The following is a 23597-nucleotide window of genomic DNA, read 5'->3' as shown; positions in this document are numbered from 1 at the left end:
CAGCCGGTCTTCCCAGAAAAAGTGAGAATGCGAGTGTTTCGAAGAATTTATTTGCTTTCTCCACACTGGTCACAGCTACGGTTTTACATCAGTAGAGTCTGTTACTCACAAACAGAACACACAGGGAAACAAAGCCACTCCTCTCTCCGCAGTTACACGGTGGGTGCTGGGCCTCCCGCGAGCCAGGGGGCCCCTGAGGTCTCAACGACCTGCACTCAAGTCCTGGTTCTAACTGTGGGAGACGACTCGAAGGTGAGCGACAGGGCCCCGGAGGGGACGGTGCTGAGTGTGCCCTGTGACTGCAAGGGGGGTCACACGGAGACCAGGCCCCCCGCCCCCATTCCAGCCCCACGCCGACTCACTCTGCAAACTGCCTCCTGGGTCATCGCTGCTGTGTTTAGGATACTTACGGAAGGGCTCGTTTTTCAGGCAGGGAGGGCGGTGGTGTTTTGCAGTGGACGGTACGGTGCATGCTTACCTGTGGCGACACGGCTTCGTGCGGTGCCGAGTCAGCCTCTAGGGTCACGTGTGCTACCTGCTGTCACCTAGCTCATCTTAAAACCGAGAGGCTCCGGGGGCATGCGGTGGGGGATGCAAAAATCGCTCTACACAGGACGACTGGGGACGTTTTTAAGTAAGAGGCGCAGGTCATATTAGGATGAACTTTATTTTTACATTGTTATACAATCCATTCATAAACTTAAAAAAAAATACAAATACATGACTTCATTGTTGTCCCAGAAAAGATGTTGGGTGATGGTACCAGCTTGCTTCCTCTAAGGGTCTCCTGCTGAGATAATCTGTGAGTGAAACGCCCCACGTGTGTCCTGACAGTGAGAATGGAGGACACTCGGCCTGGTGACACCCCGCCTCCGCCTGCTGTGCGGGCGAGTGGACCTTGGGGTGGGCTGGGGTCCCGAGAGAGCGGTCCCAGGCAAGTGCCTGGGACCATCAGCCCATCAGTAACGTCTGCTTCCCTGTGAGGTCGGGGCAGCCCGGCTCCAGCCTCCTCCACGGAACAGTGTGCCTTCTGGGGACACTCATCCCGTGATACGTTTGTCCCCGAAACACACACGCTGATGAAACCTCACTGACTGGAACCCAGCCAGCAGAAAGCGGGAAGCGCCCAGCCCTGTGGACCCAAGAGGTCGGAGGTGGGGGTTCTGACTGGCTCACAGAGAGAGGGTGCCCTGTGCCCCAGCGCTACCCCACTGGGCTCTGCCCCATCAGGGATGGCCCTCTGGAAAGCGCGGCCTGCTGCCAGCCAGCATGCCTGCATCTTTTCTGGAACAACCTGGAGTTTACAGTTAGATCCTGCGATTGGTACAGACGGTGAAGAAAAGCCGACATATTTAATATGTTACCACTTTACTCCAACTATTTGTCAACATTAACACTGAGAGTTTCGCAAATACACGAGACACAGTGTGGCCTCACGCGCCTGACGCCGGAGGACACGCAGTACACGTCGACTGTCCCCAGGCACGCCGCCGCCCTTGAAACCGCAAGACAGGACGCCTTGGGGTCCGGGCTCTGCGGGGTGACCGGGAGTTTCGGGGTCCGTGGAACTGGGGAGCCTCCCCCGCCCCCACCCAGCCCAGCCTGGACCGGAACAGACACGCCATGCTTCCCATCTCTCTGAGTGGATGCCCAAGGGAGGAGGACCACACGGAGGAGAAGATAAAGGCGGGCAGATTAAAGTCACACTTCTCTCAAAAAAGAAAAAAAAGGCTCAACTCTGGATTGCTGTATTTGCTCTCTCTGGAGATTAACAAAGTGCTCGGCTTGCAGAATTGCTGGTTTGGAGACCTGGATGATGCGAGAAAGGGCTGGGGTGGGGTGGGCAGAGCCCCGGGGCTGTCCCGCCGCAGTCCAGGGCCCCGCGCCCGTGCAGTCCCGCGCCAGCTTCGCCCTTCCTGCGGGGGGCTCCCGCCCGGCAGGGCCCGGGGCGGTCCTCTGGTCCGCGGCCTAGGAGCACAGCACAGGCGGCTGCAGTGGCTCGAAGGGCTGAAACTACAAAGGACGGCCCGTGGGTGACTCCGGCCCCGAGGGAGCGGACGGGGCCCCCACACACGGAAGCGACAGAGCACAGCGGGAGGGTCGGGCGCGGCCCCGGCGGGGCGCTCCTCGCCGGGCTCGGACTGGTCACGGAGGCGTAACACGGGGGCGTGCGAGCACACGGCCACACGGAATCACGAGGGGCACGGCCAGCACTCAGAAAACAAGACCAGAAGCACACACACCGCCCTGGATCGCCAACCGCCAGGAGCAGCAGCCTTCGGTTCTCCGGGGCATCTGCCTGCGGCGGCTGGAGACAGGATGAGGGGCTATGGTGCTGGGGAGACGGGCATGAGCTGGTCGCTTTCATGTGGGAGATGAACGCCTCTCTGCCGGGTGTGGGGCGCCCGCGGAGGGCTCTGAATGAGTGTGCAGTAAACTGGATGCGTACGAAAGAAACATGGATCATGGAAATTCACAGTTATTGCAGCCATTTAAAGTGTCTAAGAGTCTGGGTAACCAACAGTCCGGGACAACCAGCTCTGAACTAGTGCCCCGAGTTGCTACGGTAGAGTTCACTGCATTTTTAAAATCTATTTGCTTACCTGAAATAACAGAGCAGTTATAATACTGATTACCTATGATAGTCATCTGTTAATAAAATAAGGATTTATACAAAGCAATATCGGACTTCGAAAACACTTAGATGCTATGTTACTTGGCACGGTTAGTAGTGATCGCATAAAGATTTCAGCCAGTCCTGGGGGTGGGGCGTCTCTTCTTACGAAAATATGGAAGTATCTGAGTTTGTCCCTAGCGTTTACATTTTTGGTCTAATCTCTCACACGTTTGTCTAAGGTTCTGTCTTCCTATCAGGTAAGTGGGGCTCCTTGTAAAGTCTCTATTGCTAATTCTGTGGACTGAAACATTTGCCTTTCACACACAAATCCTACCTATACAGTATATATATATGTATATATGTATTTATATATTTATATATTTATATTATATAAAGTTTACTTACGTATTTTCATCAACCATATCAGGTCTACTTAGGTTTTGCCCATTGTCAATAAAAGAGCAATAATGCAGCAAGTTTTGGGGTGTGTGTTTGGTTCTGCCTCTGGTTTTGTGTGTCATCTTTTCTTTCCCTAGGCTGGGTCATCACCCCCAGGTACAATGAGGGAGCAGAGAGCTGGGAGCTGGTTGGGGATGGGGGCTGGGACTCGGTTCAACGTCTACCCGGCCGGCGGCACCGTTTCCGGACTGGTGGAGGCCAAGGCCCACCTCTCGGGCTGAGGGGCGCCCCTGCCAACTCAAACCAGGGGCTGTGTTCCCTGTGACTCGAGCCCCGGGGCTCGGGGGGGGTCCGTCCAGGCCGGGGGGCGGAGGGGAGGTGCAAACAGAAGGTGCCCTGGGTCTGGTCTGGGGCTGCCACCCCTGGGCGCGCCTGTGTGGTGTGCACGTGTTCCGGGGGGGTCCGGGACCCCCACTCAGGCTGTCTACACAATTGTGCTGATGCCGCTGGGCTTGGCCTTGCTGCTGGTGGGGGGCGGTGGGGCGGGCGGCTGCCCGTGGTGGTGCGCCGCGTGGCCCGCAGGCAGCGGCGGGTGGCCGTGCGCGTGGGCCCCGTAGGCGGGGTGCCCCCCGTGGGGGCCGTGGTGGCACTGGTGTGCGTGCTGGAAGTGCTGCGGGGGGTGGTGGTGGTGGTGGTGGTGGTAGGGGGGCGGGTTCTGCTGCAGGTGGCAGTACTGGGCGTGGTGCCCGTGCACCGGGCCCGAGAGGGGGCCCTCCACAGGCCCCTGGGGGTGGCCGGCCGCAGGGTGTGGTGGGGGCGGGGCTGGGGGCAGGTGCGCCTGGGGAGGGGGCTTCCCTCTCTTACTCCCAAACAGGGAGCCCAGGAGGGAGGAGGAGCTGGGCATGGCCTGGTGTGGGCGAGGTGGGCAGTCTCGTGTTGAAGCAGCTCTCCGGCGCATATGAGGACTGCTAATGATGGACCCCTAAAAAGGAAATTCATAGAAACCAAAATTAAACGAGCTTAGCACACTTACGGCAGAATGACTCTTAAAAAAAAAAATGTTAGAAAGTTTCACCCAGTGACTGCTAGGCCTTAGTTCGACGTGCTGGCCGCAGAGGCCGGGCTGCATGAGGCTGGACTCAGGGGCCACCTCCGGACACTGCCGTGCAGGTCAGCTGGCGGCCCACGAGGGGCCTTGGGGGAGAGACGTGGGGGAAACGCAGCCCTGCTGAGCACCCTGCCTGGGGGGTGGCCCGCGCCTTCAGATCAGAACCGTGTGTCTGCAGGTGTCTGTGAGCGGCGTGTGCAGGGCGGGGCGGAGACGGGCCCGCTCCCGCCCACACCCTGCCCTGAGCTGTCCTGGGTCCTCAGTGTCCGAGGGCGTGTGCTCTGCCTGCGGGGAGGGGGTGCTGAGGGCCGCAGGAGGGGCTGGGGGAGCCTCCCCCTGCGGGTGGGCACCGCCTAGGCGTCTCACTGCGGCTACCTAACTACCTAACGCCAACCAAACACAGGAAGAGAGGAGACAGAGAGGCCTGCAAGCTGAGCGGAGATGAGAACAGGGATGTCGAGATGGCTGGAGGATGAATGGAACCTCATGAAATCCACACTGAACTCCTCTCTCCCCCGGCTCTCCGCCCCAGAGCTGGCTGAGCAATTCCGAGGCGCCCTGACTGCAGACACACAGCAATCGAACCTCCAGGAAGGAGAAGCGATGGGGAGGGCGGAGCGTGGAAGTCCGAGGGCGGGACCGACAGCGAGGGGGCGGGGCCGTGCCTGGAGTGCGGGAGCCGGGGTGTTAACCATGCTCAGGGGCCACGGGGCGGGGGTTAAGCGGAGACTAAACCGTGACATACAGACCCGGACCCGCCCCACCGATCCAGCCCCAACAAGCGGTGAGGGGCGCGGGGCGTCTAGGCGGGCGGCATGCACGTGCCAGGCAGGCGGGGTGGATCTGGCCTCTGTGGAGGAGGGAAGGAGGAGCGAAAAAAAAAACGAACAAAAAAATAGACAAGAGGCGAAAACTGAGGACGGGAGGCGACACACGACAGCCAGCCGGACGGGCTCCTACTTACTTCCACATTGCTCTCTAGCGATCCCGCACTGCTGCGACGCCCTCGCTTCCCTGCCCAGAACATGCAATACCAGAGGTTAGACGCGACGCGGCCCGCGCTGCCACCCGCGGCCCGGCGGAGCCGGGGGCAGGGCGCTGACCACTTAAAGACAACGCGGTTCTTTAAAAGCGAAAAAAAAAAAAAAAAGGACAGACAAAAAGACGAAAAAAAAATCTTTTCCGACCAGCCCAACTTCATCCCCCTCTCGTGGACTGGAAGCCTGTGGGGTGGGTGCCGGGGAGGGTGGGGGGAGCCCCATCGGCCCGTGGGGACGGGCCGGCTCCTCCAGCAGCTGAAACGAGCCAAGCGCGGTCCTGCACTGCCCTTTGGTGGATTTCACAGTCGTATGTCGCACATACGCGCACGCACACACACACACTGCAGCCTGCAGGGCGCGGGGACTCTCAGGAGATGAGCTCTAGGTCCCCTCTCTCTGGGGCCGCGTTTGCTTTGTGTAGTGTCTGGCCGGGGGCATGGATGGGCCCGTAGACCAGCTCTCTCCACTGTGGGTGCCAGCCCCCCGGGATGCCACACACCTTCCCGGCCATGAGCCCTCACTGACAACGCCTCTGAGTGCCCCGCACATGGTGCGAGGCAGGCATGTGATCCGTGCTGGCCGTGCCCGAGGAGGCTGAGTCTTCCTCTTGGTTCTGGAGGCCCAGAGCCCACCCCACCCTCCACGGGCCCTCCAGATGACTTCTCCGGGGGTTCCTGCAGGACACCAAGGCTCTCGGGGATGATGGTGCCCAGCTTGAGGGCTTGGCCGGGTCCAGCCTCCAGCCAGCTCTTGGGGGCAGAGAAGGGACTCCAGACATTCTTCCAGCTTCTACAAGCCCCGCCGTGCAGGACAGGGGCCCTCTGTCCATGCCAGGAGATGGGGGCTCTGGCCGATGGACTGAGCGACTTCATTCCCACGGCGAGCAGTTTACGCCACATCCACCTGTCCACGTGAGGCGGGAGACCCTGGCCATGCTGCCCCCGAGCTGGACCAGCCCAGGTGCCCGGGAGACGGAAGGGGCGGCCTTGTACCGTGCTGTGGCCCACACCCTGACCTGCGCTGGGCGGACAGGGTGTGTCTGGACCCTTTGGGTTGAAACGGCGGCAGCTGCACGTGCCTGCAACAGCAGGCTGAGGGGAGTGTCCAGGGCCTGGGTCTTCACCTGCTGACCCCCAGACTTGAGTCCAGCTGGGAGCCTGGGGTCCCCTGAAGGCGGTGCCGGGTCCCAGCCCCAGAGCCCACAGGACTGGGCTGCAGGGCGGATGCGGTGCTGAGGACCACGGACAACTGCGTAGACGTGGCCCTCGTCCCCAGCCGAGGGTGACCTGTCCCTCCTCATCTTTCAGCAGATATGGACGAGGGGTGGCCTCCCCTTCTTGTCTTGTCTCAGCGCAGCAGCGCAGGGGCACGGGGCAGAAACAGAGTCCCCAGCCGCCAGAGGGGGCCCTGCAGAGGGTGGGGCGGCCCCCGGCAGCCTGCTGACTCTCCGCCTCGGTGTCCTGCTCAGCCCTGCAGCCAGCTTGCTTCTCCCACCAGGACCAGGCCAGGCCCGGGCTCAGTGCTGGGCCTCAAAGGAGCTAAACAGAACCCCTCCTGCCCAGCATGGGCCAAGACTCAGGAGGGCTCTTACTCGGATGTCCAGGAGGGAATCTGAGTTTCTTAGAAATCATCTCTTGGACTTTGCAGGTCAACAGGAGATGCGGGATGTCCTTGTGCTCGTCTGCACTCCAGTCCAGGCACGCCTGTGGGCACCTGCCCCCTGGAGGCCACGTACAGGCGTGTGGACATGCACACCCCATCTACTGATGGAGGGGGATGGGCCGGGACAGCGCAGCCCTGGGGGCCCCCATCTCGGAATCCTGCACGAGCCTCAGGGAGCCCTCCATCCTAGCCGGCGCCTCTTGAGGGCCAGAGAAGGCCCGGTCAGCCTGGCCACGGCCAGCTCGGAAGCTGCGCCTGGATGGACAGCTGGTGTGGCTCTTCATAGCTTGCTGGCTTCTCAGGGCGGGCCAGTAGGCCAGCAGGGCCCCGCCCCAGGTTTTGTCTGTGGTCCTCTCAATGGTGAGGGTGACAACGGCTGGCACGCTGGGCCAGGCCCCCCACCGACACTTTGCGGGCGGTGACTCTCTCAGACCCTGGGGGCAGTGCTCGTCGCCCCTGCAGCTGGGGAACGGAGACCCAGAGGGGTGACTTGGCCTAGAGCTGGAGCCAAAGCCCCCGAATTGGCGCGCTGTGTGGGCCCAGCGAGGCTCTGCCTGGAGGCCCTTGGGATCCTTGATCTCGGGCTGGCACGGCTCTGGTGCCCCTGGAATGAGCAGGGGCCCCGGCAGAGGCGAAAGGGAGACCACACGGATGGAGACTGGACGAGGCCTCGCAGCTCCACAGGGGCTGGGTCGGGGCTGCGCCCTCCTCTGGCTCTTGGCAAGCCGGCTGCCTGGGTCCTGCTGGGCCACCAAACCACGCCTGCCTCCCGGGCCCCCGAGGTTCACGGCGGGCTGAAGCCCTGTCCCTGGGGTCCTGGCTCTTGGACAGCTGGGTGGTCGCAAGTCTGGGGCAGCCGCTCTGGGAGCAAGGACGAGCCCACCGCTGGGCTTCACTGGCCCTCCCCCTGGGCCATCCCCTGCAAGTCCCTCTCAGCCAGGCACGCAGGCGGGGACGTCACTGCCTCGAAGCGCTTCTCCCTGACCTTGTCCAGCACAGAGTGCGCGCCTATGGCCTCTTCCGGAGATGGCTGACGCTGGCCTGTCTTCCTGTGGTGGTCGCAGGGGGGGCCTGTCCCAGGCGGGGACTGGAACATCCGAGGAACCTCACCTCCCACTGTCGGGAGCAGGCAGCTTCTTCCTGGGGACCCTCTTCAGTGTAGGGTCCAAGGACTCTGGTCCCCTGCAGTCCTTCTTGGCTGAGAATCCCCGACAGAAACCAGCCAGAGCTCAGAGCTCGGCCCCTCACACAGCCATGCACTGGCACAGAGAGCGGACGCCTGGGGTCCTGACCATCAGCAGCCACAGTAACTGGCCAGCTGCACTGAGGCCACTCCTATCCACGGGGGCTGGACGAGGCCCCTAGAGGCCTGAGGCGGCCCCACTGCACAAACCCAAACATGGGCCCTGGGCTCCAGCCTGCAGGGCCCCAGAGCAATTCGGTTACGTCTAGCTGGGTGTCACGAGCCGCAGGAAAACCAGAGGTTCTCAACCACAGCCACGCTGCCAGCCAGACTCTGCCCTCTCCCTGCTGACGGCACCCGGCAATCTGGAGGGAGGTTCCTGATTGTCGTGACTGGGGTGCTATTGGCATCTAGTGGTCAGAGGCGTCCTGTACAGAGCAGCCCCCACGGCAGGGATGGTCCGGCCCAAGAAGTCAGTAGAGCCAGGTTGAGAAGCCCTGCCTGACTCACGCTGGCCATGCACTTCACATTTTCATGATGGAAAGAAAATAAAAAAATGATGAGACAGAAGCAAAGCAAAAAATCCAACTCAAAAATAAAGAAAAAGGGAAAACTTCTGAGAAATGAAGATGCTGAAGGGACGAAGCGCTGCTGGGTGTGGGGGGCGGGTGGGGATGGGACGTGGTCTCGAGCAGCTCTCTCTAGGGGCCCACAGCTGGCCACGCAGTGATGCCTGAGGCTGCTGGGCTGGGCTGGGCGAGCACCTGGTGGGAGAGGGGCCAGGGAAGGGGGAGGAGGCTGATCTCACCCCAAGAGGGTCTCCCCCCAGCAAACCCAGGTCATGTGGGGCTCCCGGAGCCAGGGTGCAAGTCGAGGGTCCCAGGAGCCTACAGCATTGGGATGGCCACATGTCCATGTGCCTGGCTGCCTCCGCTCCACCTCCACACTGAGCCAGCCTCTTCCGGGGAGGAGCTGCCTGGCCAGACGCGCCTTGTGGGGGATGGAAAGGCTGCCCCTGACAGCACTGGGAAGCAAAGCAGGGGGCAGCAGGCTCCCCACCCCCACCCCTGCCACGGCCAGCCCTCCCTGAAGCTCCAGGCACAACCCCACCCCAGGAGACCTGGGCGGCTGGCTTGCGGGTTAAGAGGCTGGCAGCAAACCACACACGCACAGAAACGAGGAAACGACACTGAAAGACACTCCCGCCCAGGCTTTCTCCCCGTCGCCTCTGGGCTGGACGGAGGCCCAGAGTTCCTGGGAAGAGGACCTCTGCCGGGAGAGCAGGCCCCGGGACCGCGGGCAATGACGGGGCCCCTGACACGGTGCAGCAGCATCGCCCCTCGGCCCTCGTCAGCGTGAGGCGCAGGCACGGGCAGTGCAGAGCGACGGGGCTTGGCTCGCCCTGTGCGAGGGCCGGGCTCAGGAAACAGAAGGGCAAACAAAGAGCAGGGGAGACGGGGTTCCCGCCCAGCTGTCCTGCTTGTGACCGTGCGGCCCCGTCCCCTGGGGCCTCCAGGGGATGCCCTCTCTGCCTGCTCAGATGCTACGGTGGGTTGGGGGCGGCCACCCAGACCAGCTCAGTCCAAGCCACTTTGCCGCGGTGCCCCCCAGCCCTCTGGCCAATGTAAGCCCGCTACGCACGGCGGAGCTCCCCGTGTGCGCTGGGCAGGGGGCGGTCCGGCCCGGCTCTTACCCGCTTCCGAGAGGTCGCGCAGGGAGCTGCTGAGGGCGCTGCGCTTGAGCCCCTCGCCTCCGGCGTAGCTGTCGTCCAGGCAGGCCCGGCTCAGCGTCCCGCCGCCTGACTCCTTCTTGAGGCTGGGGCACTGGGACATGCTGGGCCGCACGACGCCCTTCTGCTTCTCCAGCTCCGCTGCAACAGAGCGCCGGGCAGTGAGCATCAGGGCCCTGGCCCAGGGCAGGCAGGGGGTGGCGGCGGGGCCGGGCAACCCCTAGGAGGGCAACGCGGAGCAATGGGGGGGTGTAGTGTGCTCTGGGTGGCACAGAGCCGAGCTGCCACCTCCAGGATTGGAGGAGAGACGCAGGGGCGAGGTCCTCTGGGGAGGAGCTGAAGTGATGTCCCCCCAACCCCTGGGACCGAGGGAGACCCGCAGGGAGGCTGCAAAGGTCAGGGCACCGAGGCCTGCAGGAAGCTCAGCGACTCGGGGGAAGACTGCGTTCCTGGGTCTAGAGCGGAGCCAGGCTAGCCTGGCCTGGCTGTGGATGGAGGCTGGGGAGCGGGGGCCGCTCCTGTGTCCCCTGAAACATGACCACTGCAGGAACGAGGCTCAGAGCCGGGGGGTGGCGGGGGTGGGTATCGCCAGCTTTCAGGGGAGCCGGGGATGGCCTCAGCCCTGAGTCCACTTGGTGCTTGGGCCCAGAGGACATCAATGCCGGCCACGCTCCGGTGTGGGAGCTCAGCTCCAGAGCTCCGGACGTGGAGGGGCGGGGGCACCAGGAACGCCGCGGCCTCCTCAGGGCCGTGATGTAGTTCCCTGGGCAGGACAGGCTCTCACCTGGAGACCCCTGCCCACCCCCCCGTCCCCTCCATGCTCCTCCTGTGGTCTGGGTGGCGGGGCGGGGGGTGGGTGCTGCCCAGGCACGTGGCCGCGGGAAGCGGAGGGGCCGAGGCTCCGGAGTCGGGCCCGCCCCCGGCCACGCCCGCGACCCACCCTCTATCCTGTGTTTCTCCATCTCCTGCGCCTCCGCGATGGACTCCCGCAGGTCATCGGTGAACTTCTTGCGGTCTTGAGGGTTGGGGGCATTGAAGTTGATCAGCACTTTGATGTCGGCCCCCGGGACGGCGGACGTGAGCCGGATGCCGTTGGGGTAGTCTGTGGGGGACACAAGAGCGCGGGCCTGTGTGCGGGCTCCCCAGCTCCCCTTGGGCCTGGCGTGTCCACGGGGCTCCCCGGACACACTCCCCACGGGGAGGACGGGCCCCACGGCGCAGGCTGCAGGGACTACCAGACAGCCCCCTGGCTCCCGACTGGGGTCCGCACTGCTCCATGTTTGAGCCGGGCTCAGATCTGGCAGAGTAGAGGCAGGGCCCGGCCCTGGTCCTCCCCCCCTGGATGGGCCTGCAGCCTGGACCCTGAACATCAGGGTCCTCGGTCACTCTGCCTGGGATGTGAGGCTGGCTGGGTGCTGAGTCTGGGAGGAGACGGAGGCCGTGTCCCCACGCACCTGTCCAGTCACCTCGGGGGACCCTGCTGTCCCCTGCCTGGCCTCTGTGCCTACCCCGCCCAGCTCCCTTGGGGGACACTGTGGGCGCCCCACAGCCAACAGCACCCCCCGCTCCTTCCTGCCTGGGGCCGCCTCCGAGCTCTCGGGGATGTGGGGTCCTGGCGGCCCCTCTCTCGTCAGTGGGAATCAAGCACCCACCGCCTGGCGTGCGATGGTTCTCGGCCCGGAGGACAATCCCATCACAGCTCAGACCTGTTTCAGGGCCGTGAGCTCCAACGCTTAGAGGCCTGAGCAGGTTCCTAAAATCGGGACGCGGGCCGGGGAGACAGAGCAGCTTGGGGAGCCCGTCCACCGCGCAGGGACTCGGGCCTCATGCGCCCAGACCTGGCTTTCGGGAGACGCCAAGGACAGCTGAGCCCCGCGTGACGATCTCAGAACCAGTCCAATAAAATGGAAGACAGAGTTCAGACCAAGTCTAACGTGAGTGGGCCGGGAGCTGCCTGTGTGAGACCCGGGTGCCTGAGGTGACCCTCCGCCTGAGGACCTGGCCTGGTCGGGCTGTTTCTAGGGGGGCCCTGCCACCACCACCCCTTCCCCGGGGGGCCTGCTGGACAGAACAGAGCACGTGGCACCAGACTCCCCGGGGGAAAGCAGGGCGGGGGCAGCCTTCCAGCCTGGGGGGAGTTCGATGCCCCGAGATGTCAAACAGCTGGGCCACACGGCCGCCAGCGTGCGGACCTGGGGCCCTGGTGGGAACCTTGGCGGCCCCTCAGGCACGACCCTCGCTCAACTGGTCAAACCCACTGGATGTCTTTACTGGATGTCTTTCCAACATTTTATTTAAGTAAACTCTCTCTGCCCTAGATGTAAAATCTTATCCCCCGATAGAAGTTAACGGTGAAAGTGGATGTGACGAGCCCCACATCTGATGATATGAAATGCCCCCTGGTCACTCTGAGCCTGCAACCGGCCCTCTGTTGGTACCAGTGGGAACGTGAACTCTGGACGCTGGGACCCACGTACACTGGTTTTCGAAGAGCAGGACCTGCATGCCGTACAGAGAGAAGGACTGCCGGAAGCTGTATGTCACCGAGTTCTTCTTCTTCTGGAAGATCTTGGTGACCTGGGGATAGGCAGACACAGGCTGAGCCCCAGGCCCGCACTGCGGGGGCACCCCAGGCAATCACGGTTCTCGCAGCCCCCAGGGCTGTGTTCTCCTGTGTGAGGAACCCCCACCCCGCCCCGCCCCGCAGCTCTGAGGCCAGCAGGCTCCCAGGGCAGCGAAGACCGGTAGGAGGAGGGACACTCATGCCCGCAGGCCCCACGCAAGCCCAGCGAAACACGCTGACGGATGAGTCGGACAGCGGAGGATACCAGGCCCAGCGACTTGCTCAAGGTCAGGGGCTCCTAAAGGACCGGAAGCCGCATGTCTGGACTCCAGGCTCGGGGGCCTGGGCAGAGTGGCTGGTCTCCATCGGGCGGGGACAGGGGCCGGGGTCCCGGGGAAGAAGGCGGCTGTGGGACTGTCTTCACCCCAACGCTGCCTGTTTTGGGGGCCAGAGCTCAACGTCCTCTTGGGGAGCCCCTCTCTGCCACGTCCAGCCCTCCAGTCCTGGGGCTGAGACTGGCACTGCCCCTGCTCGGGGAGCCGTGAGGCCTCTGCTGGGGTGTCAGGAAGAAGCTCCCCGGGGGCTGAGGGGCCGGGCCAGGAGCTGCGGAGGCCGAACGCTCCATCCTGGAGGAGGCGGGGGTCTGCGCACCCAGCCCTGCGCCCGCGGGCCCACATACCACCAGGAGATCGTTGAACAGGAAGATTTCGCGCTGGTGCAGCCCAAGCTTCTGGGGCTTGTTCGGGTCCGGAACCTCGAAGAGCCGGCAGTAGCAGACGAGGCGGCGGTGCGGCAGCGACAGCACCTGTGTGGAGGGGCCGCGTCAGCCCGCACCCCGGCCAGGATGCCCCGCCGCAGCCCGCGGGCCCTGTTCCACGGAGACCACCCTCCTGGTGCCGAGAGCAGGGCGTGGGGCAGGTGCCCAGGGGAGCCTCCGAAGCGCCCGACACGTGCAGCCTGAGCCCCCAGACCCCGGGCCCTCTGTCCTGAAGGATCTCAAGCCCGCCATCTGAGTCTGGGGGGCCATGTGGGGACCCGAGCCAGCAGTCACCACCCCAAGGGCGTGGTCCCGCCTTCTGCACACATGGCTCTCCAGGGCCAAGCTCGGCCAGCCTCAGGGACATGGGAGGGCACGTGGGCCCAGCTTGACGCCGTCAGGGGCGGGAGACAGGACGGCAGGGCGTGGGGCCAGGGGGGCTGGGTCACACGAGTGACAGGGGTCCTGGGCCCTGACCTGGCGGCCAGCAGAAGGGACTGGGGAGGCAGGCCCGGGCCAGGTGGGCAGGGGGAGGGCGGGAGGCCTCAACGCCACCCCAAGGCCATTGGTTCAGGCGCAGGGTCTCGGGGCCTGGGGACAAGCTCGACCAGGCCCAGACGAGATGCACGGAGACCATCTGCTTTGAGCCCGACAGCACGGCCCTCCCTGCGGGGCCGCCGAGGTCCGAGGAGGGGAGAACTGTGGCAAGCGAACATCTCACTGCTGCGGAGAGTGACCCGGGCAGTCGGGGCGGAGGGTCTGGGGGCCGGGGGCTCGCGGGGAACACAGAAGGGGAGGCGGGGGGCACTCACACAGCCGAGCCCGTGGTGCAGGGATCCGATCTACAGGAGAATCGGGGAACAAACAACAAGAGGTTAACGCCCCACACGCGCTCCGGGCCCTGGTGGAGACCCCGGGGACACCCCTCCCGTGGCACCTGCCCGGCGCCCCCAGCGGGCTCGAGGGGAGCCCAGGGCACCAGGGGGCCAGTGCACAGTCTCAGCCGCTGGCTAAAACAAGGCCTCAGGCTCTCTTCGGAGGGACCCAGAGGGAAGCCGCTTAGACAGCCCTAAGGGTGATGTAAGTCACCAGTCCTGACCGGAGGAACCAGGCTCCAGAGGCATCAGGGACTGGCCTGGGGTCGTGGGGCTGGGGGCTCCTGGGTGCCCGGGTGGTGCCGCCCCCCGCGGTGGGCGCAGACCACCTACCGGCTTCTTGCCCACGATGAGCTTCTCCACCTTCTGCACCTGCGACACGTGGTCCTCGTTGGTCTTCAGCTCCCGCTTCCGGATCCGCTCGTAGATCCCGACGAGCATCTCACGGGGGATGTCCTCCCCGTCGTCCACGCCTGCGAGCGGACAGCGGCCGGCTCACCCCGGGGCACCACATCTGAACCATGTCCCTCCCAGCCCACAGCTGCTGGACGGGTCCTGCCCATGACAGAACCCCAGCTCTAGCTCCGGGCAAGCTCTGCCCCGGCTTCCCGAGGAGGGGTCTTCCAGCCACGCTCGGGCGGCTCTGTAAACACTGCCTTGCTCGATCCCGGCTGCAGTGCTGGGGGGCGGGCCCACGTCCTCATCTGGCCCCTTGTCAGCCTGACACTGAACCTCTCTGAGCCAGGAGCCCTCCCCCACGACACAGGGCCCCCAGAGCGCAGCGACCTCACAGGGACAAGAGCAGCTCAAGCCTCCTCCCTCTCGGACAGCTCAGTGGTTCTGAGTGGCTGCTGTCTCATTTCTGGGACTTGAACCCTGGTCGCCCTGACACGCTCATGCCTTTTCTGCTACACGGCCCTGGAAGTGGTACCGGAAAGACCCCGCCCAGCTCAGGAGAGATTCGAGCCCCAGGCCTCGGTCCGCAGGCTCCTAGGGTGGCGTGCAGCAGTGGGACGGCTCGGTCCTCTGGGGGACGTTCAGACTTGCCTGTCCCCTGCCTGACGCCCGCACCTCAGGTGCGCTGCACGCCTTCAGGGGTCTGGCCCCTGGGATGTGATACGCATCACGGTTCTGCCTCCAGGTTGCAGAGAAGGGAACAAACCCTTGCGCCTGGTGGGGGACGGGTCGAGTGGCCCTTGTGAGGACGCCAGGGCAGGGAGGACTGTGTGTCCGCAAAATCGAGGTGAGCAGACGCGGCAAAGGCCCTTAGATTTACGGCTGGGCCTCAACCCTAGAGTGAGGTGCCAAGTGGCAGGGGAAGCCAACTGCGCATGTCTGCACCAGCTCCCGGGGAAGCTCTGGGAGGCAGAGCAGGACTCAGCGCCGGCGCACAACCTCTGGGGCTGGGAGGGGCCCTGCGGAGGACCTTCTGCGCTTCCCGGGTCTTTCTGGACAGATTCCTGTTCATAGCAAAATTAAGCGGAAAGCACATCCCGGCTCCCCCACAGTCAGCAGCCCCATCAGAGCGGTGTGTTCGCTACAACTGGAGAAACCTACTCGGACGCGCCCCAGTCGCCAGAGGCCACAGGTCATGCACGGGTTCCCGCGTGGCGGTGTCCATCCCCAGGTCTGGACAGACGTGCAGCGACTCGTGTTCACCGTGACACCACCACACAGAGACTGTCCCCCACCCTGAACACTCTCGGGGCCCCTCCGCATCCCTGCCGCCCCCGCCCACCACCGGAGTCCTGTCTCCCCAGCCTCGCCCCCGCGGGACGCGGCGCAGCTGGAGTCAGACCCCGCGCAGGCTTTGCAGAAGCGCTGCCTTCACTTGGCAATGTTCACCTAAGGATCCTCCATCTTTTCCAGACGCGGCAGCTCGTTTTTTTGCAGCGCTGAGTAACAGTCTGCGGTCTGGATGGACCACGGCTCCTGCACCTACTGAAGGGCAGCTGGGGGGCTTCCTGGTTTGGGCAACTGTGAATCGTGGGTTTCTGTGCAGAGGGGAGTTTCCGACTCATTCCAAGCAGGGTGACTCCTGGGTCATGTGACTCTCTGGCTTCTAAACCATGTGAAGATAGGACCCATCCAAAATACAAATGTAAGGGACCTTCCTGGTGGTGCGGTGGCTAACAGTCCATCTGCTCATGTAGGAGACACAGGTTCGGGCCCTGGTCCTGGCAGATCCCACGTGCTGCTGCGCAGCGAAGCCCGTGCAGCCCGACTCCTGAGCCCGCGCTCTAGAGCCCGTGAGCCGCCACGACGGAAGCCCGCGTGCCCGCAGCCCGTGAGCCGCCACGACGGAAGCCCGCGTGCCCGCAGCCCGTGAGCCGCCACGACGGAAGCCCGCGTGCCCGCAGCCCGTGAGCCGCCACCACGGAAGCCCGCGTGCCCGCAGCCCGTGAGCCGCCACGACGGAAGCCCGCGTGCCCGCAGCCCGTGAGCCGCCACCACGGAAGCCCGCGTGCCCGCAGCCCGTGAGCCGCCACGAGAGGCCACCACGCTAAGCAGCCCGCACCACAGCTAGAGCGCGCCCGCGCGGAGCAGCACGCCCAGCGCAGCCGAGACTCAAACGCGTGGGAGAGTAAGCCTATGCATACACGCTCATACTTAAAAACAGAGACAAATATCAGTAAAAGCAAAACACAGCTCGTCAGGTGTCCAGGCCCCTCTCCTGCCTCTCCTGGGACTCCCAGAGCCGCCGGCTACTGGACCTGGCTACTGGGCCTGCTGGGCGCTGGGCGATGCCAGAGAAAAGCTGTGTCCAGTGTGTGTGGTGGCATGGGGACACCTTCCCCTAAGACGAAGGAGCTGGGCGTGCGCTTTGTGCGGAAGTGCTGGCCTGGCCTTGGAACTCCTGCCCCCTCCAGCTCTCACTTGCTGCGTGACCTCGGGTGGGTCCTCCCTCTGAACCTTCAAAGCTCAGGAAGGCGGGGCAGAAACCCTGGGGTCCCTGGCTTGAAGACAAGAGGTCATCGGTGGGAACGGCCCAGGCTCCCAAGACACAGCCAGGCAGCTTGCTCTCCTGGTTCTGGGGTGCTCGGCCCCCAACCTGGGAATTAGGGGGACACAGCCGCCCCTCGCCGTCATGCTGGACGGCGGAGCACACAGGTGCACGAGCCTCGAGGTCACGGACGTGAGGGTGGCCGGCCGGCAGGTGTGTGTCCCAGCAGCCCCGTCTTCCTCGAGCCTCTGGGCTCGTTTCCCACACAGCAGAGGCCCCAGTCCCATGGCTGAGGGAGGAGGAACCGGAGCCCCCGAAGGGTCACCAGGAGCACGCAGCTCACAGCCAGCTTTCCCATGGGCGACAGGGCCACAGGGCCGCCATGGAGGCCAGACCGGAGGCTGGGGATGGGCAGTGCTCGGAGGCACCGGGCGCCCGGCACCCGGCCTGCGGTCCCTCCGCCCTCTGGCCCTGCAACCGGCCTGGGCCCAAACCCTGCGGTCGCTCTGAGACCAGGCCTCACATCACCCTCGGGACGGGCTGCCCCCACCCTGAGCTGGCGAGGCCGGGGCGGCTCACCGCGGAGGTTCTTGACGAAGTCCTCCAGCTTCATCTTGCGCTCGGGCTTGACGTTGGGGCTGTACATGTCGGTGTTGAGCAGGATGATGGCAAAGGCCAGGATGAAGATGGTGTCGGGGTTCCGGAACTGCCGCACCACCCCGGGGTTGCAGATGCAGTACCGCTGGCTGGGGCGGGGCGGGGGGCACTTCAGCCGGGGCAGGAGGCCAGCCCCCCCTCGCCCACCAGCGGTCCCAACACCCGAGGCTGGTCACTCGTCTCAGAGCCTCTGTGTCTGTACATGGGGACCTCCGACCAGCAGAGCTGGCCCTGACCGTCTGCCCGTTTGCTTGCCACAGGAGTCAAACTCCCTGCGCCCCACCTGGATGGCGGCTGCTCAGGGCTGAGGACCACACCCCTGGGCCCCCTCGGACTGCTGGCTGCTGGCAGGCTGTGCCCTAAAGGCGTGGTGTGCCCTCCACCCCGCCCAGGTGGGGACGGACTTGCCCCGGGGCCCTCAGGTAACAGGAGCCTAGGGCTCCAGGTCAGAGGGTGGCCCACCTCCGGCTAGTTTCAGTCCCCCGCTGCTGTGGCAGCCTTGCTAACACACGGCCTCCAATACGCCCCCACGCCTTCCCAAAGCCCCCTCCCCTGGCGCCCTTGTGGAGGGCTGGGTGGTTGGGGCAGGGATGGAGAAGAGGAACTAGGAGGAGTTCGGCAACTTAAGCTCGCAGGCCGCAGCCGTCAGAGCTTAGACAGCCTGGGCTTCAGTGTTCTCGTCCCTCTCCAGGAAGCCCTCCTGGATGGAAGTGTCTGACTGCTCCCCTCCCAGGGCCTGGGGTCTCTTCTCACCCATGCAGAGACCAGGGGGCTGGGCCTCCCACACCCAGCGTGGGGCCCGGAGCCCCTACACAGCAGTGTGCACCATCCCGGCGTGCAGGAGGGCTGCAGGGACAGCTGGCCTCGATCACAGGCTCTCTGGGGTGCCAGGCGCTGGGCTAAACGCGCCCACACATCCCGAGTGGTTTACCTGCCCTGCCACTCCAGGGTAGCTGGCATCATCATCCCCCTCTGCCGGTGGGGACTGAAGCACAGAGAGGTTAAGTAACCAGCAAAAGGTCACACAGCCAGTACAGGGTGCGTGTGTCAGAACCAGGCTCTCTGTGTCTCTGGGAGTCTGCCCTGCAACGACGCTGATGGATTTGGGAGCCAGCGTCTGAGGCCCTGGCTCCAGCACTGGGCCGCATGGTGCCTGGCACTCAGAAGGGGCCCCCTGCCCTGAAGGAGGATTCTGCCCTCGGGGCCCCGGCCTCTGAGTGGGGCCCCTTCCCTGCCGGCCTGGCCCGCACCTGAAAGCCTCGATCAGCCGCTCCACCTTCTGCGCCTCCCCCTGCACCCGGATGTGTGCCTGGAACTTCCTCAGGGCCTCGTCCAGCTCCATGGCGGAGAAGTCCATCTCGTCCACCACGCAGCTGGAACGAGAGCCCGCGGCCGGTCAGCGACCCTGCCCCCTCCCGCCGGGGGCCGAGGGCTCAGAGCAGGGAGGCCCGGAGGGAGGCTCTCCCAGGGGTTCCTGAGGGGTGTCCAGAGGGGTGGTGCCATTCCCATCTGCTGACCCGCAAGGAAGGCAGAGCTGGGGAGGCCTCAGGGGGCAGGGGACTCTGGCCATGGACCTGCCCCAGCCTGACTGGGACCCCTGAGCAGAGAAGGTGGGTCTGCACCAGGGACCCTCGAGCGACCACCCAGCGGGGCTGCAGAGGTCCCGGTGTCCACTCCCAAGGACCTCGTCCACTGGGGCGATGCTCCAAGCACTCTCAGCCATTGGAGCAAGGAGCAGATGGGGCCCCACGGGAAGGTCTGCTGACCAGCCTTCGAGGAGGATGCCTGGGGGCGGCGGGGGCGGGGGCGGGGGCGGGGAGGGGGGGGTCTTGCTACTTCCTGAGGCTGCCGCTATTTTCTGATCTAAGGAGAACAATGCCCGGATTTCCTACGGACCAGCAGCAGCTCGGAGGAGTTGGGGTGGGGGTGGGTTAAGGGCTAGCTGCAGGCCAGGGGCTGGGCTGGATGGTCGTCTTCGGCCCCACTCATGGAGGAGCTAGTCAGCTCTCCTTGGATGGGTCCTCCCTGGTTTCAAAGGGGAGGGGGCAACAACCACACTACTGGAGAGGCTGGAGCGGAGGGGCTGTGGGGGGGCAGCCCAGGGGGCACAGCTGCCTCTCCAGGGTGCTGGCGCGTCACGGGGTGCAGAGCTGCGTATGTGCTGGGCTGTGGGGGGGGGCAGCCCAGGGGGCACAGCTGCCTCTCCAGGGTGCCGGCGCGTCACGGGGTGCAGAGCTGCGTGTGTGCTGGGACCCTGTGCCCGGTGCACCGGCCAGGTCGTCCATCCCGTGCAGGGCCTGGGTGGGCAATGTGCCCACGGCAGGCCTGGAGCCATGCCCCAGGTCCTGGCCAAGGGCACCCGCTCTGAGCCACCTACTGCTGGCCCTGGCTCCTCGTCTGTGGAGGGGGCTACGGACCCCTAACACCCCTGCGGGTGGAGTGAGGACAGGGCCTGTAACAGCGCCCGCCCAGTGGCCATGGGCCCCAGACATGGAGCCACTCCTCTCGGGACAGTCTGGGGGGGACGGGGGTGCAGGCATGTGCAGGCAAGCCTTCTCAACCCTGCCAGCCGTTCCCAGGGGCCAGAAACCCCTTCTTCTGCAGGGTCTGGGGCCGCCAGCCTGGTGGGCCATCAGCCCATCTCCCAGCAGGAGAGGGAGGAGGATGGGGCCTGAGCTCAGCCGGCTGCCCACGCCGCACCCAGGACAGCAGCACGGAGGCCGCGGGACCAGGGCTGGGGCCGGCCCTGCTGGACGGGGCTGGAGTTGCTTGGGGTCTGTGTGGGTCTGGGGAACAGACAGCGGGGTCCCCGCCCCACTTGAGGAGCCCGGGGTCCCGTGCGTCCAGGGGAACAGACAGCGGGGCCCCCGCCCCACTGGAGGAGCCCGGGGTCCCGTGCGTCCAGGGGAGAGGCGGGCCACTCACTCGAGCACATCGCGGTTGAACTGCTTCTGCCGGTTGCCCAGGAACTCGCCGATCATCTGCCGGCTCAGGCCCTTGCGCTGCAGCAGGAAGTGGGCCACCCCCACCGGCGTGTCGGGCACAAAGCCGCGCTCGATGAGGTACTGGACGCCCTTCTCGGGCTTCCTGGGGGACGAGAGACGGGCTCAGCTGGGCGTGTCTGCCCCCGCCCCCCTCCGCCTCCGCAGCACCTGGTCCTGTCCCAGCCTGAGTCCACCACCCGGGGCACTGGGACCATCCAGGCCCCGTGTCCAGCCTGGGCCAGTGAGGGGCGTACACAGCGGCCCCGTCCAGCACGCGCTGGCCGCCCGAGGACAGGCTGGATGGCCGACACCCCGAGGACCCCCACAGCGGCTCAGCCCCCACGCCGCCCCCCGCTGCCCAGGAGCCTGACCACCCTTGCGGGACGGGTGTGTTAACATGGGCGGTGCCTGGAATGCGGCGCACAGCAGGTGAGTGCCTGAAGGATTACGACAAACCTCCACGCCACCGGAGGACACGGAGGCCCAGAGCCAGCTCCCACTGCGGTTGGAGGCCCGGGAAGGGGCTGGGCGTCCACTTGCCCCGGGACCCGGGGGACCCCTGGGGCCCAGGCAGTGAGCCCGCAGGCCACTCCCTCGGCCCGGACCTCGGGGCCTGGTGCCAGCTTGGCTGACCTCACGGGAAGGTGCCCGTGATCATAAGAAATAGGGCAGGGAAACAGGAGCCTTGGACAGGCCCAGAGCCCCTGAGGGGCACTCTGGGGGCGTGGCGGTCAGAGCCGGGGCTCCCTGTGGCCGCACGCTGACGGTAGGCCCTGCAGACTCCTACGTGCGGGCCGGCCTCCAGCTGTGAGGGGACCCCGCTCTCTGTACCCCGGGTGGCCACATGACCCCAGCCTTGCACCTGAGCTTGGCAGGGAGTGACCTGCTGGGTCCTGGCGCAGAAGGGGTGGCCCAGGGTCCCCGTTCCCGCCCGGCCACGGGTGCTGATGCGGGGACGGGTGACACTGCCTCCCTGTGGGCGAGGCTGCACCCTCGACAGCGCGCTCTGCAGCTGCAGGCCTGTCCTGGGACCGGCCACTGAGCCCCTGCAGTGGGCCCAGCCGGGCAGCTGCACGGACTGTGGTCACTGGCAAACTGAACTAAAACACCCCCTGCGGCCCGGCCTCACCTCTGCCCCTCGACTTGCAAAGGACTGAGGCCCCCCAGTCACAAAGGCTGCAGTGAAAAGTCCTCCAGGGGTTTCCACAGCCTTAACGAGCTGATTCCACAATCGGTGTGGAAGAGTAACTGCCAACAAGAGCCAAGACCGCTGTTTAAAAGGACAAAAGAGGGGTTTCTGCCCTAAGAAAGCATGTAAAACCAAAAGCCTGACGTGGGCACAGGGAAAAACAGAGCCCCTGACCACGAGCGTGGAGGGAGCTTCGCGAGGATCTTTGATCCTGTTCACGGATGCGGCCAGGCCCCCAGCAAAGGGCCAGCCTGCACGAGCTGTTCCATGAGTATCTGCCAAGGAAGGGGCGGGATCCCAGCACAGACCCCGCTCACGGAGGAGTCACAAGGAACTTCAAGTCAACAGAGAAAGGACAGACGACAATTCAATAAACTGTGAACAACCAGCTAACTTCCACCGAATAATAAAAGCTACACTCCTCACCGGGTACCATTCTCCAAACCAAACGTCAGGCAGACGTGCTAAAGGATATAAAACAGAACTGCAACAGTCCTGAGGAAAATATCTCAAACCTATGAGATGACCTGGGCTGGAGTCTCTTCAAAGAAAACACAAAAAGAACAAAGTAGCACCCAAAGAGAGCTGCCTTCTGTGCTTGAAGCTGGGTCATGGGTCAACCACATCTCAATGAGAAAAAAGTGTAAAAAAGAATGAGTAACTTCTGTTAAACCAACAAAGCATAAACAAAGTTAAAAGATGTATACTTAAGAACCGCTGAACTAGACACTTTATAAGGACAGATCTTATAGTATGCGGATTTCACTTCAGAAGTTTAACAAAGAGGCAGCCAGTGACAGGAAGACATTTCTGTAATTCCACAGAGTCAGCATCCACCATGTATAAAGAGCCACTAGGAAATCAAACCAACCTGGTCAGCATACCAAAACGCAGAGACATTACTTTGCCAATAAAGGTCTGTCTAGTCAAAGCTATGGTTTTTCCAGTGGTCACGTACGGATGTGAGAGTTGGACTGTGAAGAAGGCTGAGCGCCGAAGAATTGATGCTTTTGAACTGTGGTGTTGGGGAAGACTCTCGAGAGTCCCTTGGACTGCTAGTAGATCCAACCAGTCCATCCTAAAGGAGATCAGTCCTGGGTGTTCATTGGAAAGACTGATGTTGAAGCTGAAATTCCAATTCTTTGGATACCTGATGCAAAGAGCTGACTCATTTGAAAAGACCCCGATACTGGGAAAGATTGAAGGGGAGAGAAGGGGACAACAGAGGATGAGAGGGTTGGATGGCATCACCGACTCAATGGACATGAGTTTGAGTGAACTTTGGGAATTGGTGATGGACGGGGAGGCCTGGCGTGCTGCAGTCCGTGGGGTTGCCAAGAGTCGGACATGACTGAGCAACTGAACTAAACTGAAATGAACTAAGGAAATCGAAAAGAAATAACAGAAAAATAGGCAAAAAATAAGAATAAGCATTCTGTAGAAGGAAAAACCAAAATGGCCAAAAGACACACATACGGATGCTCCACCTAAGCAGCAGGCAGGCAAACCCAAAGTGAAGCAGGAGATACTATCTCTTCGCTTGGACTGGGGAGGGAGACGAGGCTGGAGACGGGTCCCCATGTCCAGCTGCAGGCTCCACTTCAACGAACAGCCACTGGACGTCCCTGGGTCCGGCCACCAGCAGCAAAGCGCGTGGCAGCGTCAGAGCAGGACAGTGTGCGTGGCCTGCGGACGTCTGCAGGGGCCAAGGGGACGGCAGGGAGGCACGGGCCGGACTCTGTGCCCGGCACTCTCTGAGCTCCTTCCACACGGGCTCATCTCCAGCTCACACCCCGTGACTCACACGGACAAGGCCACTGCGGGGGTTGCACCCATGAGGACACACAGAGAGGAAGCGGGAGGACCAGAGTCACGCACACAGACGCGTGT

The 23597-nt window shown here is 63.9% G+C and overlaps 1 protein-coding gene across 4 annotated transcripts in view; it reads right to left on the bottom strand.

Annotated features, from left to right (window-relative positions):
• IQSEC1 (IQ motif and Sec7 domain 1) overlaps positions 649-23597 on the bottom strand; it is a 136881-nt gene continuing 113932 nt past the window's right edge. For 2 of the 4 annotated variants that reach the window (XM_018067213.1, XM_018067212.1), the window contains exons 4-14: positions 20460-20621; positions 18785-18907; positions 17457-17623; positions 14267-14406; positions 13871-13900; positions 12981-13106; positions 12216-12315; positions 10679-10840; positions 9703-9879; positions 5089-5138; positions 1844-3998 (exon numbers count right to left, since the gene is read on the bottom strand). In XM_018067213.1, coding sequence (XP_017922702.1) covers positions 3501-3998; positions 5089-5138; positions 9703-9879; positions 10679-10840; positions 12216-12315; positions 12981-13106; positions 13871-13900; positions 14267-14406; positions 17457-17623; positions 18785-18907; positions 20460-20621 — 1735 coding nt within the window. In that variant the 3' untranslated portion in view covers positions 1844-3500. Of the gene's footprint in view, positions 3999-5088; positions 5139-9702; positions 9880-10678; positions 10841-12215; positions 12316-12980; positions 13107-13870; positions 13901-14266; positions 14407-17456; positions 17624-18784; positions 18908-20459; positions 20622-23597 lie in introns of all 4 variants that reach the window. The other 2 variants (XM_018067214.1, XM_018067215.1) reach the window with 2 other exon arrangements.

Source organism: Capra hircus, chromosome 22 (genome assembly GCF_001704415.2).
Source record: "Capra hircus breed San Clemente chromosome 22, ASM170441v1, whole genome shotgun sequence".
Classification (NCBI taxonomy): domain Eukaryota; kingdom Metazoa; phylum Chordata; class Mammalia; order Artiodactyla; family Bovidae; genus Capra; species Capra hircus.
The sequence above is the reverse complement of the archived record's forward strand: the minus strand, read 5'-3'. Positions and strand labels throughout refer to the sequence as shown.